This window comes from Poecilia mexicana, unplaced genomic scaffold (genome assembly GCF_051168715.1).
Source record: "Poecilia mexicana isolate PSO_F unplaced genomic scaffold, ASM5116871v1 scaffold_14, whole genome shotgun sequence".
NCBI lineage: Eukaryota > Metazoa > Chordata > Actinopteri > Cyprinodontiformes > Poeciliidae > Poecilia > Poecilia mexicana.
Genome location: NW_028263383.1, coordinates 16,221,885 through 16,243,336, shown reverse-complemented (window position 1 = coordinate 16,243,336; position 21,452 = coordinate 16,221,885). Strand labels below are relative to the sequence as shown.

The following is a 21,452-nucleotide window of genomic DNA, read 5'->3' as shown; positions in this document are numbered from 1 at the left end:
TCACAGCTCAGGTTTACGACTGGCATCGCCATGGAAACCTACCATAAAACCAACGGTTATTTCCACTTATTCTTATTGACCCTAAAACAATCAAACACGTAAATATGCCACCTTGTTTGTTTTTTATTTTGTAAAAGGCCTCATGTGTCTGGAGTGTTTCTTTGTTTTTGCAGTGTATTTTTTACAAATAACTCATTTGACCAAATTGAGCTACAGCAAAGAAAAACGGCTAAAATTTATTGCTGGGTGTGGAAAGTTGGAGATGAGCTAGAAGACGTTTTAATAGTGAAAGTGAAACAAAGCATCATCTCAGGGGCGTTCCACATCAGACAAAATACAAATTTTAAACCTACTTTTATTGAGGCTATTACATAAAATCTGATTTAAGAAAAAAAAAAAAAAACACTTCCTGGTGGCTTTGATAGATTTGAGGAAAGAAATCTGCTTTTTATAACAGTAGAAATGAAATGTTTACATTCTTCATCCAGTTCCACTCATTAAGTGGTTTCCTGCTTTGACTTGCTGATGTGTTACACATATTGCTCTGAATATATATATATATATATATATATATATATATATATATTTTAACTTGGGGTTGCAATTTCTTTTTATGTGTCCATTACACTGCAAAAACACAAACTCTTAGCCAGTGGTCTGGCCTGTTTCTGGTTGTACACTTGAAATAACAAACTTGCAAGTAACTTTTCAGCAAGATATGGGAGGTTATTTAAAGTCAATAATTTCTTAACATTGATGAAAAGGTATTAGTCAAAGCAATGGATTATTTCACAAGACATTTCCCATGTTATAAAAGAAACAATCTGCCATTGAAACTTGTATTTTTTTTTATCGCTCTATTGACTAAAAACAAGCAGAAAACTACTTGTCTTATTTCAGGCGTACTAAGATATTTACACTATAAACTAGACCAAAAAACTTAAATTTTGTTTGTGTACAGCGTTAAATTAATAGACATAACTGGTAATCACACGTCAAAGATAAGAAAAACAAGATTGACTAAGTGGAGTTGTGACGCCACTCGGTGAGCTCTTCATGGTTAAAAAAAACACTTTAGGCTGAAGCTGCCTCCTGCTACAGGCTCATTATCTCACCACTTAGTGTGGATTTCAGCCGGTCGGTCTAATCGGCCACTTGTCGTGGTTTCAGCTGGCTGTCGGCTCTTGAGAGCACCCGATGGCTGCAGCACCTGTCGGTCATGCTGAAGGCCGCCACTCTGGTGTGCGGCGCGGTGGAACGGGAAGGTCGGCCCGTCCTGGTCCACTGCTCAGACGGCTGGGACCGAACGCCCCAGATAGTAGCCCTGGCCAAAGTTCTTCTAGACCCCTACTACAGGACGTTAGAGGCGAGAGATTACTTGATTTTCTTTTTTTTATGCATCAGTAAATATTTTACTGTTGTTTTTTTTATAGGTCCTCACTGTTAAATACTTTTTTTTTCCCCTACAGGGTTTCCAGGTGCTCGTGGAGACGGACTGGCTGGACTACGGCCATAAATTCGGGGACCGGTGCGGCCACCAGGAGAACGCGGACGATGTGAGCGAGCAGTGTCCCGTCTTCCTGCAGTGGCTGGACTGCGTCCACCAGCTGCTCAAACAGTTCCCCTGCCTGTTCGAGTTCAACGAGGCCTTCCTGGTGGGTGGTCGCCCAGCTCTCTCCGCTCTTTCACCATGAAATCGAGAAATTGAGATTGTGTTGATGGAATTTAGTGAAAATATTATAGATGAATGAAGATATTTCATGAGCCAGATCTTTATAAAGTCTCACTGATTGACAGTCAAATACTCCAAGTTATTTAAGTAAATAGTCGAACTCCAGCTAGCGATGATTTTAGTTATCGATTATTCTGACAATCGATTAATCATATAAAATAAAAAAACAGGTTAAGCTAAAACTATCCCACTTGATGAGTTCTGGGTAAAACATATTTACAGATGAGCTTCAGCCGATGGCATTCAAGTGCCTGGAAGAGCAATAGAATAAACCCAGGAGTCTCTTCAGGTCAGCGTGTCACTACAACACGAAATCAAATGTAATCATTAAACTCCTGGAGTATTTCAGTGACGTAGGTGAGTCATGGGAAGATTAACTGTGCAGAAAAAAAACCTGTTTTCCTGGTTCATAAACTTAGTGCAAGTCACGTAACGCTAACAGGAAGCTGGATGATGTTCGCCACTGGCTCACTTCTGTTGCCAACCGATGCATTGAGCAAAAAGCTTGGCACCACAAAAACTGTATAAAATATGCAATTTTATTTTGAACATTTCTATCGTGATGCAGGTCTTAAATTTCACACATAACTGCCTTAAAAAGGTCTTGAAGTCAGAAATGTGTGTTGGTGAAACCTGCAGAAATCCTGTTTTAGGTTCGAACGTTTTTACGCCACTTGGCGCCAAGAGAGGCAAAATGTCCTGAACAGGCCCAACGTGACTCATCCTCCTCCTTCGTGCAGGTCAAGTTGGTGCAGCACACCTATTCTTGTCTTTACGGCACATTTCTGTGCAACAACGCTCGAGAGCGAGAAGCAAAGAACATCTACAAGCGCACCTGCTCTGTGTGGTCGCTGCTCCGCGCCGGAAACAAGAACTTCCAGAATTTCCTCTACGTTCCCGGCCACGATGTGGTAACACCAGTTTTTATACTATATAATTACTGCATTTCTAAAAACTTCTGATTATCTGAAGTGTTTTTGCAGGTTTGTTTTAGTCGTCACTGTCTGACTTCCTGTTACTTAATGAAGGATCAGAAGAGCAACTCTCACTTTTTGTCTCTGGGAGACGAATTACAAAATAATCCGCAATCATGACTTGCTGTTGAGCTGCTGCGTTTGTCCCTGCTTCTTGTCTGCCAGGTGCTGCAGCCAGTCTGCCACACGCGGGCCTTGCAGCTGTGGACAGCTGTTTACCTGCCCACTTCGTCCCCCTGCACAGCTGTGGACGAGTCAGTGGAACTCTACCTCCCCCCATGTGCCGCTGGAGACGAGCTCACCTCCCGCTCACTGGACAGGTACGTTCACCGTTTGTCTCTTTTCCAACAGTATTCATGCCTCTCTAACGTTTTCCAGTTTTGTCACATTATGACCACAGGCCTCAGTATATTTTATTGGGTTTTTAATGTGGTAATAAACCAGAACTAAGTAGTGCTGGAATTTGCAGTGAAGCATGTAAAACGTTTGCCATGCATGTGAATTCAGCCTCCCTGAGTTTCACTGCAGCCGAACACTGGAAGTTATTTTAAATATCCAAAATAAAACGCGACAACCAAAACTAATAAATAAAATGGTTTACGACACTAAAAAGAAAATTGCCCTTCAAAAAATATTAATCATCAGAATGGAAATTATTGAGCTCTTTTTAATTTATTACATTAATTTATTTATTATTCTTGATGGCTCAAAGAGTTATTGATCTGCATAATTGAAAAGGTTAGCTTATATTTTATACATTGTTAAAATCGGAGGATCTTTTTTGTTTAGCGTTTTTTCAGTTGCATTGGTGTGAATTTTCAAAACATTAAATTTTTTTTACATTTTTTTGTCCTTACAATGTAGAATAATATCACAAGACATTAATAACAGAAATAAATGACATCACAATTGAAGCTTGTCATTTTTAGTTCATTTGTGTTGATTTTTAAAACAAATTTACCTTGAAAAGTTCTTGAATTTCACTGTGGGAAAACAAACCCTGGTCTTTGTTGTTTTTTTGTGATAAAATCATAAAAGAAAACTATTGAAGTTTGGAGTCGTAAGGTGAAAGAAGTTTAATATGGGAAATGAAAACAGAGCTATACTGCCCTCTAGTGTCCCAAATGAGAAAACATGGGAGAAATAATTTGCCTTTCCTGTCCAGACTTCCTAAGACTCGCTCCATGGACAATCTGCTGTCCGCTCTGGAGAACGGTCTTCCTCTGACCCGGACATCCAGTGACCCGAACCTGAACAAGCACTGCCAGGAGGGCCGCCCGGCCCCGGAGCCCTCGGCCGGGGCAGACGACCCGTCTGCAGGCCGCTCTGAGGACAACCCGACCGAGGAGGCGCCGCTGCCGGCAGCCGGTCCAGGTGTGGACGAGAACCACAAGAGCGGATCGGGGGCGGAGGAAGAACCCTGTCTGACCACGCAGCCCCTGCCGTCTCCGCCGCTCCCCCCCGTCTGCGACTCCCCCACCGACTCACAGGCTGCCTTCGTCACTCCGGTCCTCCACCAGGCGTCGCCTCAGACCCCCAGCCCACTGCCGCCGCCGTCTCCTCCACTGGAGGTGGAGAGTCCAGGCGGGTCTCCAGAACCCGCCTCCCCGTCCCACAAGCCAGAGCCCTGCTTACCTCTCCCCTGCAAAAACACCCAGCCTGCGGCCAACGACTCCACCCTACTAACCAACGACGACGGCGAGGCTGACAGGCTGCCGCCGCCCGGCGCCCTGCTGGCAGCGAGGCAGCAGACGGCCAGCATGGACGACTCCACGGAGACGCTCACGGACGAGGGCGAGCCGCCGCCCGCCTCGTTCCCTCTGCTCCACCAGAGCCGCTCCAGTGACGACGAGTCGCCGCAGAAAGACAAGGACAGGTCAAGGGCGGAACCGGCGAAGGGAAGAGGGAGGACGCCGACGGATTCAGCTGCTCACACCGACTCTGTCCTCCGACCTCTGACCTCTCAGCTGTCCGACCTGCCTCTGCTGAGCTCCCCGTGGGACAGCGTCCCAGGTCTGGTCCAGTCCAGCTTCAGGCACCCCGGCGGCTACCAGAGCCGCCGGCTGCCGGGTAAGCTGCTGCGCTCGCAGGGCTTCGCCGCCGCCAGCGGCTCGCAGTGCTGCCGCAGGGAGGCGCTCTGCTGCTCCAGCGCCGCCCGCAGCCTCAGCTACTCCTTGGCGGCCCACCAGCTGCTGCCGGCGTCGTACTCCTCCCCGTCGGCCTCCAGCTCGCCGCCTCCGCCCCACGCCCCGGCGTACCTGGATGACGACGGGCTGCCGGTCCCGCTGGACGCCGTGCAGCAGCGGCTGCGGCAGATCGAGGCCGGATACAAGCAGGAGGTGGAGGTGCTGCGGCAGCAGGTGAGGCAGCTGCAGATGAGGCTGGAGAGCAAACAGTTCAGCACCCCGCCCTCCGAGCCAGACGTCGACTACGAGGACGACATCGTGAGTTTCTTCTTCTTCATTCTTCTTTTTGCAGATTTCATAAATATTTCCTCAGTTTTTCTAGTCCAATTTCTTTGTAGAGCAACGAGGAATTTCAAAGTGCTTTACATCACAAAAACATTGTTCAGCCACCAATTATGAAACAATCGATAAACATTACATTTTGTCAGATGTTTTCTAAGCGTCTAGTGTTACTGTGTGTCCTCTAAAATGTCCGCCGTTTTCCAGACGTGTCTGCGGGAGTCAGACAACAGCAACGAGGAGGACTCTCTGTCCACCCACAGCGAGGACCGTCTGTCTGAGGGCAGCTGGGATCGAGTCGAACCCAAGGACACAGAGGTCAGCGTCTTTCATCCACAAACAGATCCTGTCTCTCTGTCCTGTCAAGGAGCAGCTCTTGACATCATCCACTGCTGTGTGTGTGTGTGTGTGTGTGTGTGTGTGTGTGTGTGTGTGTGTGTGTGTATATACAGGTGACGAGGTGGGTCCCCGACCACATAGCCTCACACTGCTTCAACTGTGACAGTGAGTTCTGGATCGCCAAGAGGCGTCACCACTGCAGGTGAGGCTTCATATCAGTAAATATGACGACGCTGAATCAGTTTCCACTAATGTAGAGTCATTACAAGCAGAAACTTGAATTTACCTCCTTTAGTCTGATACCAGTAAAGTATCCGGAGCGACCAACTACCTTCAGAAGTGACCAAACTAGTGAACAGAGTCCACCGCCGTGTAACTAGAGCTGCATTTCTATTCCAGTAGAATCAAGCAAATTGAAATAACAAAAATAAATCTGTTTACCAATTTCAAAAATACCATTTTTTTGATGAAAGGTTTTTATACTGGGATTAACGGGTTTTTTTTTTCCAACCGTATTGAAATGTGTGTAATGGAGACTTTTTAATTTAATTATTTTGCATCACACCAGTCTGTGTACAGCAGCTTATTTGTAACGGCGGCTTTTTGGAACGATGCACACAAGTTGAGTTTGTAATTCAAAGGTGTTAAATGCGTAGCTGTTCTGTAAGATCACCGACTATAATTTCTACAAAAAGCCTAATTATGTCTGCTGTCATCTCTGTACCATTATTAGAAAATTTTATCGAATCTTTTCTTTCTATAAATGCGTCAAACATTTAGCATCTGAGCCGCTACAGACATCTGTTGACTGAGTTGTTTGTTTTCAAGCAGGAAAACATCTTTAGATGTGCAGTCGGAGCGCATAAATTTTATTTCAAGCAGCATTTTAGTTTTAGTGCAGATCTCTTCAATCACACAAAGCATCAGCTCAAACACTGATATATTTAACACCATTGGATTTTGTTTTTCTCTGCAGGAACTGTGGCAACGTGTTCTGCAAAGACTGCTGCCACCTGAAGCTGCCCATCCCGGACCAGCAGCTGTACGACCCGGTGCTGGTGTGCAACACCTGCCACGACCACCTGCTGGAGTCTCGCACCCGCGAGATCCGCAGCCAGCAGCTCAAGAAGGCCATCGCCACGGCGTCCAGCTGAGAGGACACGCAGCGACGTGTGGCTACCACCTCTGCTCCGCCCTGCTCGCTTTGGAGCAGAGCGACACCCCGTTGGCGACCTCCTCGACACGCCGTCGTCATGGCTACGGAGGGGCTACGAAAAGAGACGTTTTGTCTTGAAACGCAGAGGCGCCCGAGACTAGAAGGTGTGACGCAGGTTAGCGGGAAGCGGAGGTGACGATGATGCTGTTGGGACATTTTTTCAGCCCGGAGCGCTGCAGCGTCCTGCTGCCCCCTCTCTTCACGTCCCGTCTCTGTCCACCTCCTTCGTCCACCATCCTGGCTGGACTCTGTCTCGCTCCCCAGAGGACAATCGCTCAACCTTCGCGCGTCGGGGGGGCTCCCGACGGCCTCCGCCTGCACCACTGGAGGCGACTTTAAAAGAGGAAAGAAAAACAATGCTGCTACTGTATTTAAAAGTCTAATTTTGTATTTTTATTTTGTGCACTACTAGCTGTTGTGTATTTGAGGGAGACCAAACTTGAGCAAAAAGGGAGAAATCTGCTGTTTACTTTGCTAACGCATCTTATTCCTTAGAGCCGGAATGTAACGCGTGCTGGGGAAGACTGGATACCGTTTCCGTTCTCGCTGGAGTCCTTTAAGTGTTTGTCGCTGCCGCGTGTTCTCAGATCTTCTGTGTGTGCACAGTCAACGTGGTTCTGTGTTTGTCGCTGCTTCGCTCCGCCGCGTCGCGGCCTCGGACGCCCTGAACGCCGCCGCTTGTTTTTTCGGAGACGACGGCTGAGAGGAAGGAGGAAGACGGGAGTCGGGATGTGAGATTTTAAAGGTGCTGGCGGCTTTTTCCGTGACGAATTTGTGCCGAAACTCTCATCTGAACATCTCAAGCTTGTGAACTGGATACAGAATACCCAGATTTTCTTTTTTTTTTTTTTTTTTTTCCTCCCGTCTCTTTCCTCCCCCTAAGAAAATGTGTTTTTCTGTCTACTGGTTGTTTCTTGAATCAATAGTGCCATATTTGGTTTTTGTCTACTTTTAAAAGCCTTTTTTTTTTCCCTTCTGGACAGCAGCAGGTTTCTAATTGGCCACGTCTGTGTATGATTTATTGGTGCAAATATTTAGCTGCTTAATAACTGATTTAAATTAAGATTAACAAATTGTTGAGTTTAGATAAAGACAACGATGGGATATAACTGAATTAGCAAACCGTTTCTGGGTTTAACCATTGTGTAATGTTTGCGATGTTATTTTTGCACGATATCGAAGTCAAAATTTTAAAGGCGAGATCAAAAATGTAACAAGCTCTTATCTGATCAGTAGTGATGGCTAAAACCCGTTACCTAATAATTGTTGTAAAGAAAATGCACTGTAAAACTGAAATCCCATGAGTTAAAAATAAACCATCATATCAACTCGATACCGGTGTTAAAATCACTGACTCCCAAAACCTTCAGCCTTTCAAACACTTCTAGTGAAGTCAGCTGGGAGAAAACAGCTGCCTCTTTGAGTTAATATCACGTTTATCCCAATAAGCATTAATTTTTATATTGAGACGCTGAACACTTGGCAGAATGAAATAAAAACATCATCCTGATTCAGTGTTCACCTCCAGAGCCTTTTGACAGCACAACCACAAACTTTAACTAATCTGTTTTAACACAATAGACCATCAATGAAAAAAGATTCTTGGTTTTCAACATTTTTTTTTAACAGAGAAAATTTTCAAAGCTTATTTTATTAATCCCTCCTGAGTCGGGAGGAAAACCTGATGATGGAGCAAAAAATGGGCACAATTTTTAGCACATCTTCCCACCAGAGATTCTTTACAAACTATTTTAGCCTCAATCAGATTGAATGGAGAAACTCTTAACCCTTTCATGCATAGTGGTCACTACAGTGGACAGCTGTCTAAAACCCATAATTTTGTGCTTCTTGTGGATTTTTATATTATGAAAGCACACAGACCACTGAAGTGGACACTAATGCATCATAAAATACACCAACTACTGGCCATCAGCTGCAAATGCAAGAAATTATTTTTGTTAAATCCAATATGGCTGACAGACAAAAAAGCACGCCGACCACCCGGTCCTTTCTTCTACTGTAGACGACTTTTGCAGGTAAAAGAAATATAGTGACATCAGATAACCCCTAAAGAACAACACTACTGATGTTGTTCCTAATATTGCCTCCTGAAGGTAAACAAGTGTTATGCAGTCTATCAGGTTCTCTTACCACACAGCAACAGCATGATGCTGCCACCACAGGCAGATAATGTGTTTAGGGTGATTTGAAGTGTTTTTTGTTTTTTTTTTTATCTTGGATGGTACTCTGGGTCACAAAAATTACATTTCGATCTAATTTGATCGGACTTTCCCAAGTTTGCAGCGCCCCCTACATGGCTTGTTGGGAACTGTAAACAGTTACTCTTGCCGCTACTCCATAGAGACACCAGATGCAGAGAGTGTTGAGGTAAACTGAGCTCAGGAAATTAATTCATAAACACCATCTATGTTAAACATTAACTCATTTTCTTCTACGTGTTTATTTTTTAGGCAAACATGGAATAATCCCAACAGTTTTTACTGTCCGGGATATTTTTTTCTTTCATTTTTAGTCTTCGGTGGCTGCTGCATCGACTCTTGATGCCACTAGATGGCGTTTGTTCAACAGAAGCACAAACCCAGCACCTTCAACCAATCAAATCAAGAGTTTTACGTGACTTCACAGTGAGATATTTCTTAACTTCATTTCTTTTTCTGGTATGAATGAATAAAGTTCCTCTTTTTTAAATATTTTTTTATTTGGAAGACTTATAAGGAAAGTAGAAGTTAATCTGCATGAGTCTCATGATGTTTAAAAAGTCATACAGTTATCCCTGATTCTGACCAAATATGTAAACTTCTGAATTCAAAGAAAGTTGCAAAATCATCTCTAAAAAAATTATCTGACCACATTTTCTGGCACTTAGCAAATAGAGCTAATTTTGCTAATTCTAACTAACTTAGAGAGAAAACTTTGGTGGAACTAAACTTCAGACAGTGAGATAAAAATAGCTTTACTCAGTGTATGTAAATTTCTGTCGTCGGCTGCAGGAGGACTGGACTTCCACAGAGTTTTGTTGCAGTTATTCGGAAGCGTGTCGTTTTTTTCCAGAAGTGAAACACAAGCCAAGTCCTGCTTTTAAGAGAAACTGCTGTTCATGTGAACTCAGCATGATCAATAATTCAAGCTGAGGCTAATCTAGGTCTCCACAAGGTGAATGAAAATAAAAGGTGACAGCTCCTAACTTTTTATGGCTGGAAAAGTTCAGGTGGAGTGCTGCGATATATATATATATTTTTTTTTTTTCTTTTTTTTTTTTTTGCAAACCTTTGCACTATGGCCATTTCCACGCCCGAGCTGCGCCCGAAAATCTACAGTTTTTGACACGTTTCTCTCAGCTGTATGCAAGCAGAGCTAATCCCTCCTGAGTCAGGTCAGAGGTCACCGAGAGCTCATCACATGGGATCGGTTTCACAAATACTCAGCTTGAATTTAAATTGGCTTCTCCAAGATTTTAATTGTCGAGTTTAAAATGATTTAAAATTAATTGAGATGTCTCTACATGTAAAGATTATTAAAGGAAAAAGACTTCCTCAGTTCTCATCCTGTGAGCTTTTAACCTGTAGTTTGATAAGTCCAGTAGGGCCGTCAAGGTCACATAGGTCGCTGCGCCTCCCATCTGCCCTGTGGATCCTGCAGATCGTTGACACGTGTGGGAAGTTTCCCATCATGCCAGCGGTTCAAAGGTGAGAATCGTATCGGTAAAATATCTTCTAAACGTCTTCATCCATTGTTTTGTCGTCGTGTTGTGATTAAATCTCGATTAATTTCTGCTTTGGGTCCGGTCAAATTTCAATCCGGCTTGAATTAGATTAGAATTTGTCCTAAACTATTTGAATTCATGCAAAATGATGAATCATCAGAGTGAGTAAATAAAAACATCCTGACTCAAAAGATCAGAAACATTAGAAAAATCTTTAGGCTGAAGCTAAATGATTGAATTATTCAAATCTGAGTAAAGTCTTTTTTTCTCTTAATAATTGGTCCTGCTGCCTGTTAAACCCGTCGCCCACCACACTGATTCTAATATAGGTGTTAAATTCTCCAAACATGTTAAGATTTTTTTCTGTTCCATGTTATATATGAAAACATTGATAGTTCAAGTGCAGAAAGTCCTCATGAAATCCAACTACAGTACATCTGGAGCTTTTTACATCAGTCCAGCTGATACTGATGCAACATACTGAGATGGAATCAAAGCCGGCCCAAGGCATAAACAAACAGCGCTACTGCTTTAGGCCCTCAGGCCAGCAGCACACACACACACACACGCACTCATAATAGTGTTTGTCATCCCACACAGGATACAGGAGCTAACATTTGTATTTTTGCTTATCAGAAATATCAACGTTTTTATATATTTTTTTAAAGGTTTTAACATTTTATTGGCAAATTTCCTAGTTATCATTTAAAGTAAAACATCTGCTGTCATAATTTTGTAAATAATGCATCTGGTGTATGAGTGATCATTGTGAATCCCCTGTGTTCAACCACTGAACACTAAAATACATGTTATCTCGAGTTTACTCACTATTACTTATAATGGTAAGCATAATTGCCTATTATTAAACTTTTTTTTTTGCTCAAGTGAATCAATGAGTCACAAAACGCTGCTAAAAGGGGAAATCCTAATTTTTGGAATTGGGATCCTACAGAGTGTAATATCTTACTTGCAATATTTGGATGGACAAATAAACATAATTTATTTAAATTAACAAATAATATATTGAGGTTGAAGCTGATCAGAGTTGGGCAAAGAACAAAACTGAGTTCTTCATTTTTAAAACAGCAAGTTCAGAAATTTCATAGGAGTTAACATAAAGGCGGTATTAATGAACAGCTATGATGTTCCTATCTTGTCTTTAAAACTAATATGTAAAAAATATTTTCCTGTGACATTTCCAGTGCTGTTTAAAAGCCACGTGACATATTAAAACATTTGTGAGATGTTCGGTTCAGTTGTTGCCTTGGTAACAACGTACTTGGAGAATTTAAAACATATATTAGCATTAGCATGGTGGGAGCGCGGCACCTAATCAAACTCGGGCCTCATATAATAAGCTATCGAGATGCGCTACGGTAGGAAAGTGTGAGGGGGTAGCACAGATCGTCAGAACATTTCCCGTTGGGTTGAGTTCAGAGTTTGAACGACGCTGTCAGCTGTTTTTTTTTTGTTGTTTTTTTTTTAAAAACGCCTCCGCTCCAGACTATTTGGTTTGAATAACTAAAATAATCATTTAGCTTCAGCCTAAAGATTTTTTTTTCTAACGGTTCCGGTTCCTTGGAGGGCCTACATGACTGAGTCATGATTAGGTCTTTCTGAGTTCATCACAGATCATCAGGAAGCTGCTTGACTCAACTATTGCGTTCTTTAAAAAAAAAAAAAAAAAAAAAAAAAATCGGCTCCCTCTCTCACCGGGAGCCCATTGTTAGGGCCCCTGTCACTCGGACTCTGATCACTGCAGAGAGGCCATACCCGAAAAGGAGGAGGCGCCACGCGTTCTTCCTTTCCTTTGGTTGTGTGCTGATAGATAAGTATAAGGACCCCCACCGCCCGCCCTGAGGAATGCGATCACATCGGAGGGAATCGAGTCATTGTGTCGCTTTCTCTCGGCTCATTCAGAGACGCTCCAACATGCAGCAGCTGCTGATCCTTCCCGTTCTGCTGGCATCCTTCTGCACGGTGTGCGCCGGAGCAGGAGGTAGGTCACTGCACCTGATTTCATTCATTTGCGCAAAAAAAAAAGAAAAGAAAAGACTTTAACGGATAAATCAAGGGACAGTTGAGAAAATATTTGTTGTTGTCGTTGATTAATAATGCTCATGATCATTTTCTGTACTCACTTATTTCTAATGTTAACTGTACTTGGATGCGGAGATGCGTGCACCTGTCTTTGTTGTTGTTTTATTGAGACGGTAGAATGAGACTGATTTGGTTCCAAGCCTAAATATTCTCCAATTCCACAAAGACAGAAGAGAGGGAGAGAGGTGATTAAAAATTTAAAAACGAGACAGACGTGTGCGCATCATAGATCGCTCCTCGGATAAAATTACTAGGAACCGAGCGGCGGGACAGCTGCACCTGCCCCGTCCGTCACACTGGACGAGGCTCTCCAAAGCGCGTCCAACATTCACACCTTGCAGCGTCCCGAACTGACTGCGAGCTGCGTGGGAGGGCAGGAGAGGGGTCCCCTGCACCCCACCACCCCCTCACCCCCGCCCTCAGCCACAAAGTCCCCCCGTGAGGCGGAGACGCGAGCTGTGATTCCCTCATTTGCCCGTGAGGACGTCGGACACCGTCCTCTCTCTGGTGGCGCACCTGCTCGGTTCCGCGCGGAGTCGGTCTGTGACAGATTGGGGGTGCCGTTTGCCGCATAGATCCGCGTCGTGCGCGACGGTCATGTCTCCAAATAAACAGCGAAAGGGTCTCGTTTGCGCTCTAAAGCGTAGATGGGTCGAAATCACCCGGAGCGTCAAAATTACGCATGAAGAACAGCGGTCCGATCAGATTGCGCAGACGACTCAAAGTGTCAGACCGATTCCCATGTGAAGAGCTGAGGGCCTTTAAGGAGCTAATTAGCCCCTCTGCAGCCCTCATGGTGTCCGTCATCCAGCACTGAGCTGTGACCTCCGGGGCTTTGCGCATAAAAGGCGCAGCGGCGCTCTCCAGATTTTACGTGTCGTTTTCCGCTATTAAAGATGCGCCAACTTGGCCAGAGTGGCAGTCATTTACATGTTTACGATGTTTTTAATGGGGCAGAATGAAAAGGGTGCGTTTAAGCCAGCTATGAAGGAAAAGGAAGAATGCCAAAGCTGTGCATGAATCAGACTCACTGAAACTCTGTTGGAGTTCCAGATATTTGAACTGAGACATTGAGAACAGTGATAGTCCGCTTTTGCTCCAGCTAACAGAAACCATTTCAGAAGACGACAGTAAAGGATGCAATAGCATTTGTGCTAAATTATCACAAAGAATTGATGTAGCGTCTTACAAACAACATTAATTTCCATTTAATGTTTCAGGTTTTGTCAAAGTGTCCCCTAAAAGCTGCAATTTATTTAGTTAGGATTTTATGTGAAAGACCAACACAAAGTTTAGACAGAAGTGGAAGGAAAATGACCAGTGGTGCTTTTCAAAAATGTGTTACCAAGAAATATCAGACAGCTGACAAAACGGTGAATGAGGGGGAATAATCAAAAGTTCCTTTTTTTTTGTTGACAATATGTAGACATTTTACCTGAACATATGCAGCTATTCCTGCCCCACAACACAAACCAAGGTCCAAAATTTAAATTCGCACATTATCAAATAAGCTACTAACAGTTTAAATAGGGTAGAACAATCATACCACCAAAAGGTTATTAATAGTGGTAAACATATATTCATGCTCTGATTGAATAACAACACAAATAAAAATTGAAGATAAAGCAACAAAAACAGAGAGCCCAACCCACTGCCAGTTTTTGTAGTTTGCATCAATCACAGAGTGTTATTTACACAATCGATTGAAACTTTAACCTAGATAAATTCCTAATTATTGATACGTCTAACGGGTAGAAGAAAAGAAAATGTATCCCCACAGTATGATGCTGCCACCACCACGTTTCTTCAAGAGGACGCTGGTGTGTTCAGGTTGAGGTGCAGTGTTGGGTTTTCCACCGCATAGTGTTTGGCACGTAGACCCAAAAAATACACACCTTGAGTATTCTCTCTCTCTCTCTCTCTCTCTGTGTGTGTGTGTGTGTGTGTGTGTGTGTGTGTGTGTGTGTGTGTGTGTGTGTGTGTGTGTGTGTTTGCCTAAGTTCTGCTAACTAAATCCGATGTTCTGTCGATGTCACGCAGGTGAAAGTTGTGTTGTGTATTGCGCAAATTTCCGCCAGAACGCAGCGTTTGCGTCGACAGCTCCGTAATGTCCACCATTCATTCAGAAACTCGTGTCTGTGGGGCGCGCGTGGGAGCAGCGGATAGATCCGTGTCACGCGCCCCACACAATGGCTTTGAAATGCTGCGTTTGTGCTCACATTTCAGGGAGTTTCAGATCTGACCAGACCGGAGCGTGTTTGCTTTCTTCCCGCTGGCTTCTGCTCACCAGCACAGCCTTCAGATCCACTGAAAGCCGCTCACAGCATTGTTCGCTCTGCTCATTGCAATAAAAACGCATTACAGAGCGCCCATTGGTCCAGGCTGGAGCGGACCGACATCTGATTGGATAATGAAGATCATCAACTGACAGCAATAAAAAATAGGCATTTTGTAATGGAAGAGGGTTGTAGATTACTTAATAACTATCAAAAGCCTGATTAGTAACAGTGTTGTGCAATTCTCCTTCTGACAAATAGATTTCCCGTATTTGTAGATCTAGGTATTTAGAAAGCGTGACTTTTAATAATAGATTAATACATTGGACGCTTTTTTTTTGTTTTGTTTTTGTTTTACACCTATTCTTTTCACTACTGGTGGACTGGTATTAGCATACTAGCTTACATCATACAACTTATTGTGGACTCTCTCATTACATAATACATTCATGTAATTAAAAAAAATATGTATCTTAATTTTTTTTTACAGTAACTCCCAACCATACAGTTTCACCAGCATTGAGATTTTGTCCTCTTTAGAAGCTTTTAGCCCTTCATCCGTTTTAAGCTAGCTTTGACAACTAGCTAAGGTAGCTAATACTAGTCCTCCATTTTCATTATAACAGCCAATTTATACATTTCTCAGGCAACAAAACCAGCAAAAACAAACCCTCAGCTTGACTCTGCCACCACTAAGATTGACAGCTGATGCAGTATTCATCTTAAGCTTCCCTGTGACTCCTGGAAGTTTTCCTGTCATCGTGGGATTTTTTTTGTCCCCCCTAACTACATCAATGTGCTCCATTTAGCTTTCCAATGTGGGTTGTTTCAAATTTCAGCCAAGTTTAAGTTTGGAGCTCGAATGGACCGTATCAACATTTTCCTCGAACCAAGAACTAAAATGTTGATAGTTGTCCATCTAAAGCTAAAACCCAAATATTATCAAGTGAACAATAATCTTATGGCAACTCACTGGTTCTATGAGTTGCCATAATAACTCATAGACCCAATGAGTTCTATGAGTTATCTGATAGATCTCTACAAAGCAGAGATCTGTCAGCTCTGCTTTGTAGTTGGCATGTCTTTGAAGACCTCACACAGCTGTGGGTATTTTCACATTCACCTGCAGACAATGTTGGAGGTTAATTACGGCCCTTTAATCCGCTCAGCATCCAGGCTGTAGTGACTAAAAGTAATTAGAAATTTCTGAGTTTGCAAGACATCCACTGAAACCCCCAAATGTATGTAAATCCTGTAAGACTGATTCAATAGCACATTTTAAAAAAAATGTATCACAGACATGAGCATCTTCTAATGTTCTGTGGTAGATTTATCCTCTAAAAATATTTGACCCTGAGGTTTTGCATATTTTCAAAATCTTAGCAGAAACAAAAACAATCAGGATGACAGTGTCATGATCCGTGTTTTTCTGTTTAGTTATTTTGGGATTTTCTGTGTTTAGTCCTGTTTCCCTGAGTCTCTGTGTTGTCCTGTCAGCCCTTGATTGTTCCCAGGTGTGTCTCGTTCCCTTGATTACCCTGTAAGTCCACCTGTTGTCTCTGTCTCTTGTGGGGTTCTTGTCTAACATACGTCATATGTCATTTGTCTGACTTCCATCACAGTAGAACTGTAATGGTTTAGCTCTCTTTTTCAGTCCTTAGTTTTTCAGTTGCTACCGGTAATTAGCTGTGTGCTAACTCTCTGCTGTGCTGCTGCCTGTTCTGGAATGTTGAGCTTTCTTCATTAAATCCATCATCATCTTTATCACAACCTGGGTCTCTGCGTCTCTCCTCACCACCTCGCAACCACCACACCTGACAGACAGAGGAACCAAGCATTGAAGTCCTAAACAGTTTTCTGAAAGAAGGAGACCCTTCCTATTATTCTTCAGTCTAATAGAAACATAATTTTATAAATATTTGATTTCTCAGAGCAAAGGAGGAAACATGCAAACTAATTGCAGATTACTAATAAACAGTTTGAGGTGGAGCTCTATGTTTACTCTGATAAGGCCGAAAGATAAAGCGACAACTTTTTATTGAATAGAATCATTCCTGGCTATTAGGAAGCTTTCTTTACAGTTTAAACAAGAGCAAACATCCACAAGGACAATACCCTGTTTTCAGAAGCAAAGCAAAATAAACCAGTTATATGAGGCGATATTTGTTTATGTGCATAAAATCCTCCTGGACTCCTGCCAGACGACACGCCAACATAAAAACCTCCCTTTCAGCTCTGACAGAAAGCTGCAGCTTGTTGATGTCAGTCAGAAGTGAACGTGACTGACATTCAGACGGCTTGCATTCATCACAGCGGAAAAATAACCGCTAACATTTGGTAAATAAACTATTGTTTCTATTTCAGGCTGGTGCTACTACAGCCAGTCAACCTGCGATCATCCGTGCAGCGGTGAGTTTTTCCAGAAGTTAAGGTAAAATGATGACTCATTTTTAAGGGAAAACGCGTGATCGCGATTTGACAAATAAATTCCATTGTTTAACATTTTTAGAATTTGGTTAGGACTTGTTTAAATCAGGCAAAAAAAAAAAGTACACAGGGCCTCTTATCTATCAGACATTTGTAAATAAAGTATTGAAACATATTTTTAAACAGATTTTTAAACAAATGTTAAAACTGAGGTCATTTGTTATTATTCCATTGAATTTCTTCAGACTATTTTTATCATGTTGAGATAATTTGGCAAGATTCTGACTCACATGGTTACAATAACATCACAAGCAAAGGAAAACAACAAAAAAAAGCCTATAATTAACTACTAATGTGGATGATTAAGACAAAAAAGCAGTTTTGAAATCATTTTAGCCTAAATCTAAACCATGACAATGATTTCCTGCTTATATCAATCTGTCCTCTATAAATGTTTACATTTTGGAATTGCCTTTTGCCCTGTTATAAGCATATTTCTGAAATAAAAAAATGGATCCACATGATCATCACTACAAAAGTCAAACCAATGTATTGCTTAATGAAATGCAGAGAAGAACAAAGGACCAGTTGATCATCCATGCGGGACTCCTAATCTGACGGTTGTGAAACAAATTGATGGTCATCTCCTCAAACATCTCCTCAAGTCATCACTGGTGTTCCTCCTGTTTCAGTACCAGAGAAGTGGCCCGGCGGCTACATGGACTGTGGAGGAAAATCCCAGTCACCCATCAACATCGTCACCAGGAAGACGGTGAAAGATGAGCGCCTGACTCCTATTGAGTTCAAAAACTACCAGCAGACCTTCAAAAATTCTATCACCAACAACGGCCACTCGGGTGAGCGCAACGTCAAGTGACCTTCGAAAGCTTTGAAGGTGTTTGTGCTCACGCTGTGTCTGTTCCAGTAAAGGTCAACATTCCTATAACCTGCACCATCTCGGGCGGAGACCTGTCGACCACATACAAGGCCGTGCAGTTTCACCTGCACTGGGGTAAAGATGGCGGGCCCGGCTCTGAACACACCGTCGACGGGGAGCAGTACCCCATGGAGGTAACAGACCACCAGATAAATGTATAAAACCCTAGCTTGGACATCAGCTGAACTATGAACTTTACATTGATGGCAGTAAACTTTCTTTTTCAGTTGCATATCGTTCACATGAAGAGCAATTATGCTGACCTGACAACAGCCCTGCGAGATCCAAACGGGGTCGCAGTTCTCGGGTTTTTCTATGAGGTAATTCTGCTTAACCGTCTTTTATAGTTTGCCCACATTTTTTACAATAAGACACATGTCACATGTCTTTCTGTTTGTGTTAAGGTGTCCAAGAGTCCAAACCGAATGTACGACACCATCATCAATGGGGTGGAAAGTGTCGCATCAAAAAGTAGGTGTTGAAAGTTTCTGCACTAATTCCAAAACCTTGGTTGCATGTAGCTGTGGGGCTAACATCGCGGTGTTTGTGTTTTCAGATGTGAGCTTCTCTCTGCCCTCCATCTCCCTGGCACAGCTGATCCCTCCTGAGCAGAAACTGACTTCCTACTACCGCTACAAGGGTTCCCTGACCACCCCGCCGTGTTCTGAGTCTGTGGTCTGGACTGTGTTCGAAACCCCTATCCCTCTGAGCATGGACCAGGTTAGAACAAGAGAGATGACATTTTAGCAAATGCTTTTGAGTCTTTTTCCACAGCTCAACATTTGCATCAATCTTCTCTTGCAGATGAAAGCTTTCTCCAAGGTCCAGTTCTACGACGGCAAGTCGATGTCGAACAACTTCAGGCCTCTCCAGCCCCTCAACGGCCGGCTGGTGTACCGCTCAGCAGGCGCCGCGCTCTGGGTCAGCTCAGCCCTCCTCGCTGCTGCCCTCACAATGGCACTGGGGCTGTCCCAGCCCAACTAACAATCGAGTCGTCCCATGCTGCACTGCGACATCAATAAGACCCAACAGATCTGCGCCGGTCCTCAGCTGAGACTCCAACGTAGTTCTGACGCGTTTGCAAAAAGACAATGGACCACGTCGTAGTGTAGGGATTGCTCAAATGGTGTTTCCCCCCTTGTGACCCAAATGACAGAGGCATGTTAGAAACGCCTCAAGGAAGGTGACGTAAGGGTTCAATCAGCATCCGTGCATGTAGTAGTGAAGTAGTATCTCTTATGAATGTGCCATAAATCAAGTTACTGGGAAATCTACCTGGGTAATCAAACTCAACACTTAATTATAGGCTTTTTTGGACTGGATTTTGATTTTTTCTTTGAAGCTCTGTACTAAGAACCAGTGCACGCACACGCACACGCACACACACACACACACACACACACACACACACACACACACACACTCCCTCTCTCTCTTTTCACAACTTTAGTTTTTATGTTAACTCATCCACCTTATCCAATGTCAGGTAAATTTAGTATCTGTTAATACCAGTGTGAGTTGCCAATGGTTTATGGGTCAGCCTCATGACTTGGCACATGATGTATTGTTATTAACGGAGCATGTGAAAGGGATGGAGTTATAGTTATATATAGACCGAGTCATAAAAAAACAAAAAAACATTGCAATTCAAAGCCAGACGTCAAAGGAGAATGCAGATCCCATAAAGTACACCAGGTCACACCTCTGCAGTCGGGTCAAGGCCTCTCAGACCGGTCAGCAGCTCTGTTCTGAACCTGCATGTGAGGGAAGCCTTGCTGTAGCTCACCAGAAACCATGAAGAACAGCTGCATGAAATCCTGAAAGCCTGGCAGACTCCCTCACCACAGAGTCACCTGGGGGACAAAGATATGGATGCTAACATCCCAGGAGTCGAAGATAGTACCAGCCTGCTGTTAAAGACGGATCACAGCCACATAACCAAGGTTTTTTTTATTTATTTGTACAGTTAGTTTTTATGCACATCATATTTGAAGAGCATGACTCTGCATGCTGTGATGTTCCAGATGTTTGAGATAAACTACCTGGCTGCTGGAAGTGGGCTTCCCAAATTCACAAAGTGTTTTCCCAAAACAGGCGCTTCAATTTCACAGGAGCTTGTTTTTCAAAACCGCAGTCGTTTCCATGGCTTATATTACCGGCATTCGGATGTATGGATAATTGTTGACAGTGAGTCGCACCGTGCTCAGCTCTTATTTTGTTGTTGTCATTTTGTTTTGTTGTTTTTTTTTTTCAAGAAAACTTTGCCATGTATAGAGAGGAATATGTGCAATTTGGCAGCAAGAACTGTTGTTACAGTGAGGAAGGATAATCTGTGTATTTTCCATTGCTTCAGAATCCAGCTATATTTCTATGAGGTGTCATTTTACACATGTATTTATGTATTGAGTGTGCATATTAAGAGATGCGATGCACAGTTATTGTTATTTATGTATTGCACCATTCATATAGAATGCAAACCTATGTATGAAGCTTGAAACGGTTTATGATCAATCGAGTTTATTTGTACTCTTGAAGTGTTTGAGACTCCAGGTTGTAATGCTTGAAAGTGTCATAGAAAAACAGAATGTTACTGTTGAAAAATAAACTACATGCCTTTTTAAAGACGCCGGCTTCTCTTTGCAAGACCACAAATTGAGCAGTCAGGATCAAACTCTGCATTAGCTCCATCAACGCACTGAAAAAACAAAACAGGTGATTCAACTAAAAAAAAAAAAAACAAGAGTTAATCTCCTACAAGTAATCAAATTTAGATTATCTGTGTAAATATATTATGTTTATTAAGTTGTCATGTTAAGCAAATGTAAAAAAAAAAAAAGTTTGACAAACTTGATTTGATTGCATGTGACAAATTAACAGTTTTATTAAAAGCTGGAGCTCCATTTTCTTTTTCAGTGTATCTTACTTTTACAACTTTTTCCACATTTTCTCACATTCACATACTTGTAGTGTATTTCACTAGTATTTATTTCTAAGGCCTTGTAAAACACACAAAAAGCACATAATTATGCAGTTGAAAAAAAAGTTTTTGTGAAAAAAAAAGTTCACAAAAATATACCTCAAGTGGGATTTTGTTTTCAGCCTACTAATAGTAATTAATAGTTTTACATTCAATAAATGTGGCTTACATGGAAGAGCAGCAGGACCAAAAAGATAATTGAAATGAAGCCTTAAAAATATTCCATATGCAATAAGCCATGAAGAAGACGCATGAAGAATTTGAATTAATATGAGTTACACCAAC

The 21,452-nt window shown here is 42.6% G+C and overlaps 2 protein-coding genes across 4 annotated transcripts in view; both read left to right on the top strand.

The window, feature by feature from the left end:
* The window catches only part of mtmr4 (myotubularin related protein 4), a 45,394-nt gene extending 37,335 nt beyond the window's left edge, over positions 1 to 8,059 (top strand). For all 3 annotated transcript variants that reach the window (XM_088012273.1, XM_088012274.1, XM_014989059.2), the window contains 8 exons: positions 1,171 to 1,366; positions 1,470 to 1,655; positions 2,473 to 2,643; positions 2,872 to 3,026; positions 3,872 to 5,150; positions 5,379 to 5,489; positions 5,624 to 5,712; positions 6,487 to 8,059. In XM_088012273.1, coding sequence (XP_087868399.1) covers positions 1,171 to 1,366; positions 1,470 to 1,655; positions 2,473 to 2,643; positions 2,872 to 3,026; positions 3,872 to 5,150; positions 5,379 to 5,489; positions 5,624 to 5,712; positions 6,487 to 6,664 — 2,365 coding nt within the window. In that variant the 3' untranslated portion in view covers positions 6,665 to 8,059. The remainder of the gene's footprint in view (positions 1 to 1,170; positions 1,367 to 1,469; positions 1,656 to 2,472; positions 2,644 to 2,871; positions 3,027 to 3,871; positions 5,151 to 5,378; positions 5,490 to 5,623; positions 5,713 to 6,486) is intronic.
* A 3,726-nt stretch (positions 8,060 to 11,785) lies between these two features.
* Positions 11,786 to 21,090, top strand: ca4a (carbonic anhydrase 4a). The gene is made up of 8 exons (XM_014989060.2): positions 11,786 to 12,449; positions 17,191 to 17,235; positions 17,946 to 18,110; positions 18,179 to 18,324; positions 18,418 to 18,510; positions 18,595 to 18,661; positions 18,747 to 18,910; positions 18,995 to 21,090. The coding sequence occupies exons 1-8, from the start codon at positions 12,314 to 12,316 to the stop codon at positions 19,172 to 19,174; spliced, it is 996 nt and encodes a 331-aa protein (XP_014844546.2). The 5' UTR covers positions 11,786 to 12,313; the 3' UTR covers positions 19,175 to 21,090.
* The last annotated feature ends 362 nt before the right edge of the window (positions 21,091 to 21,452 follow it).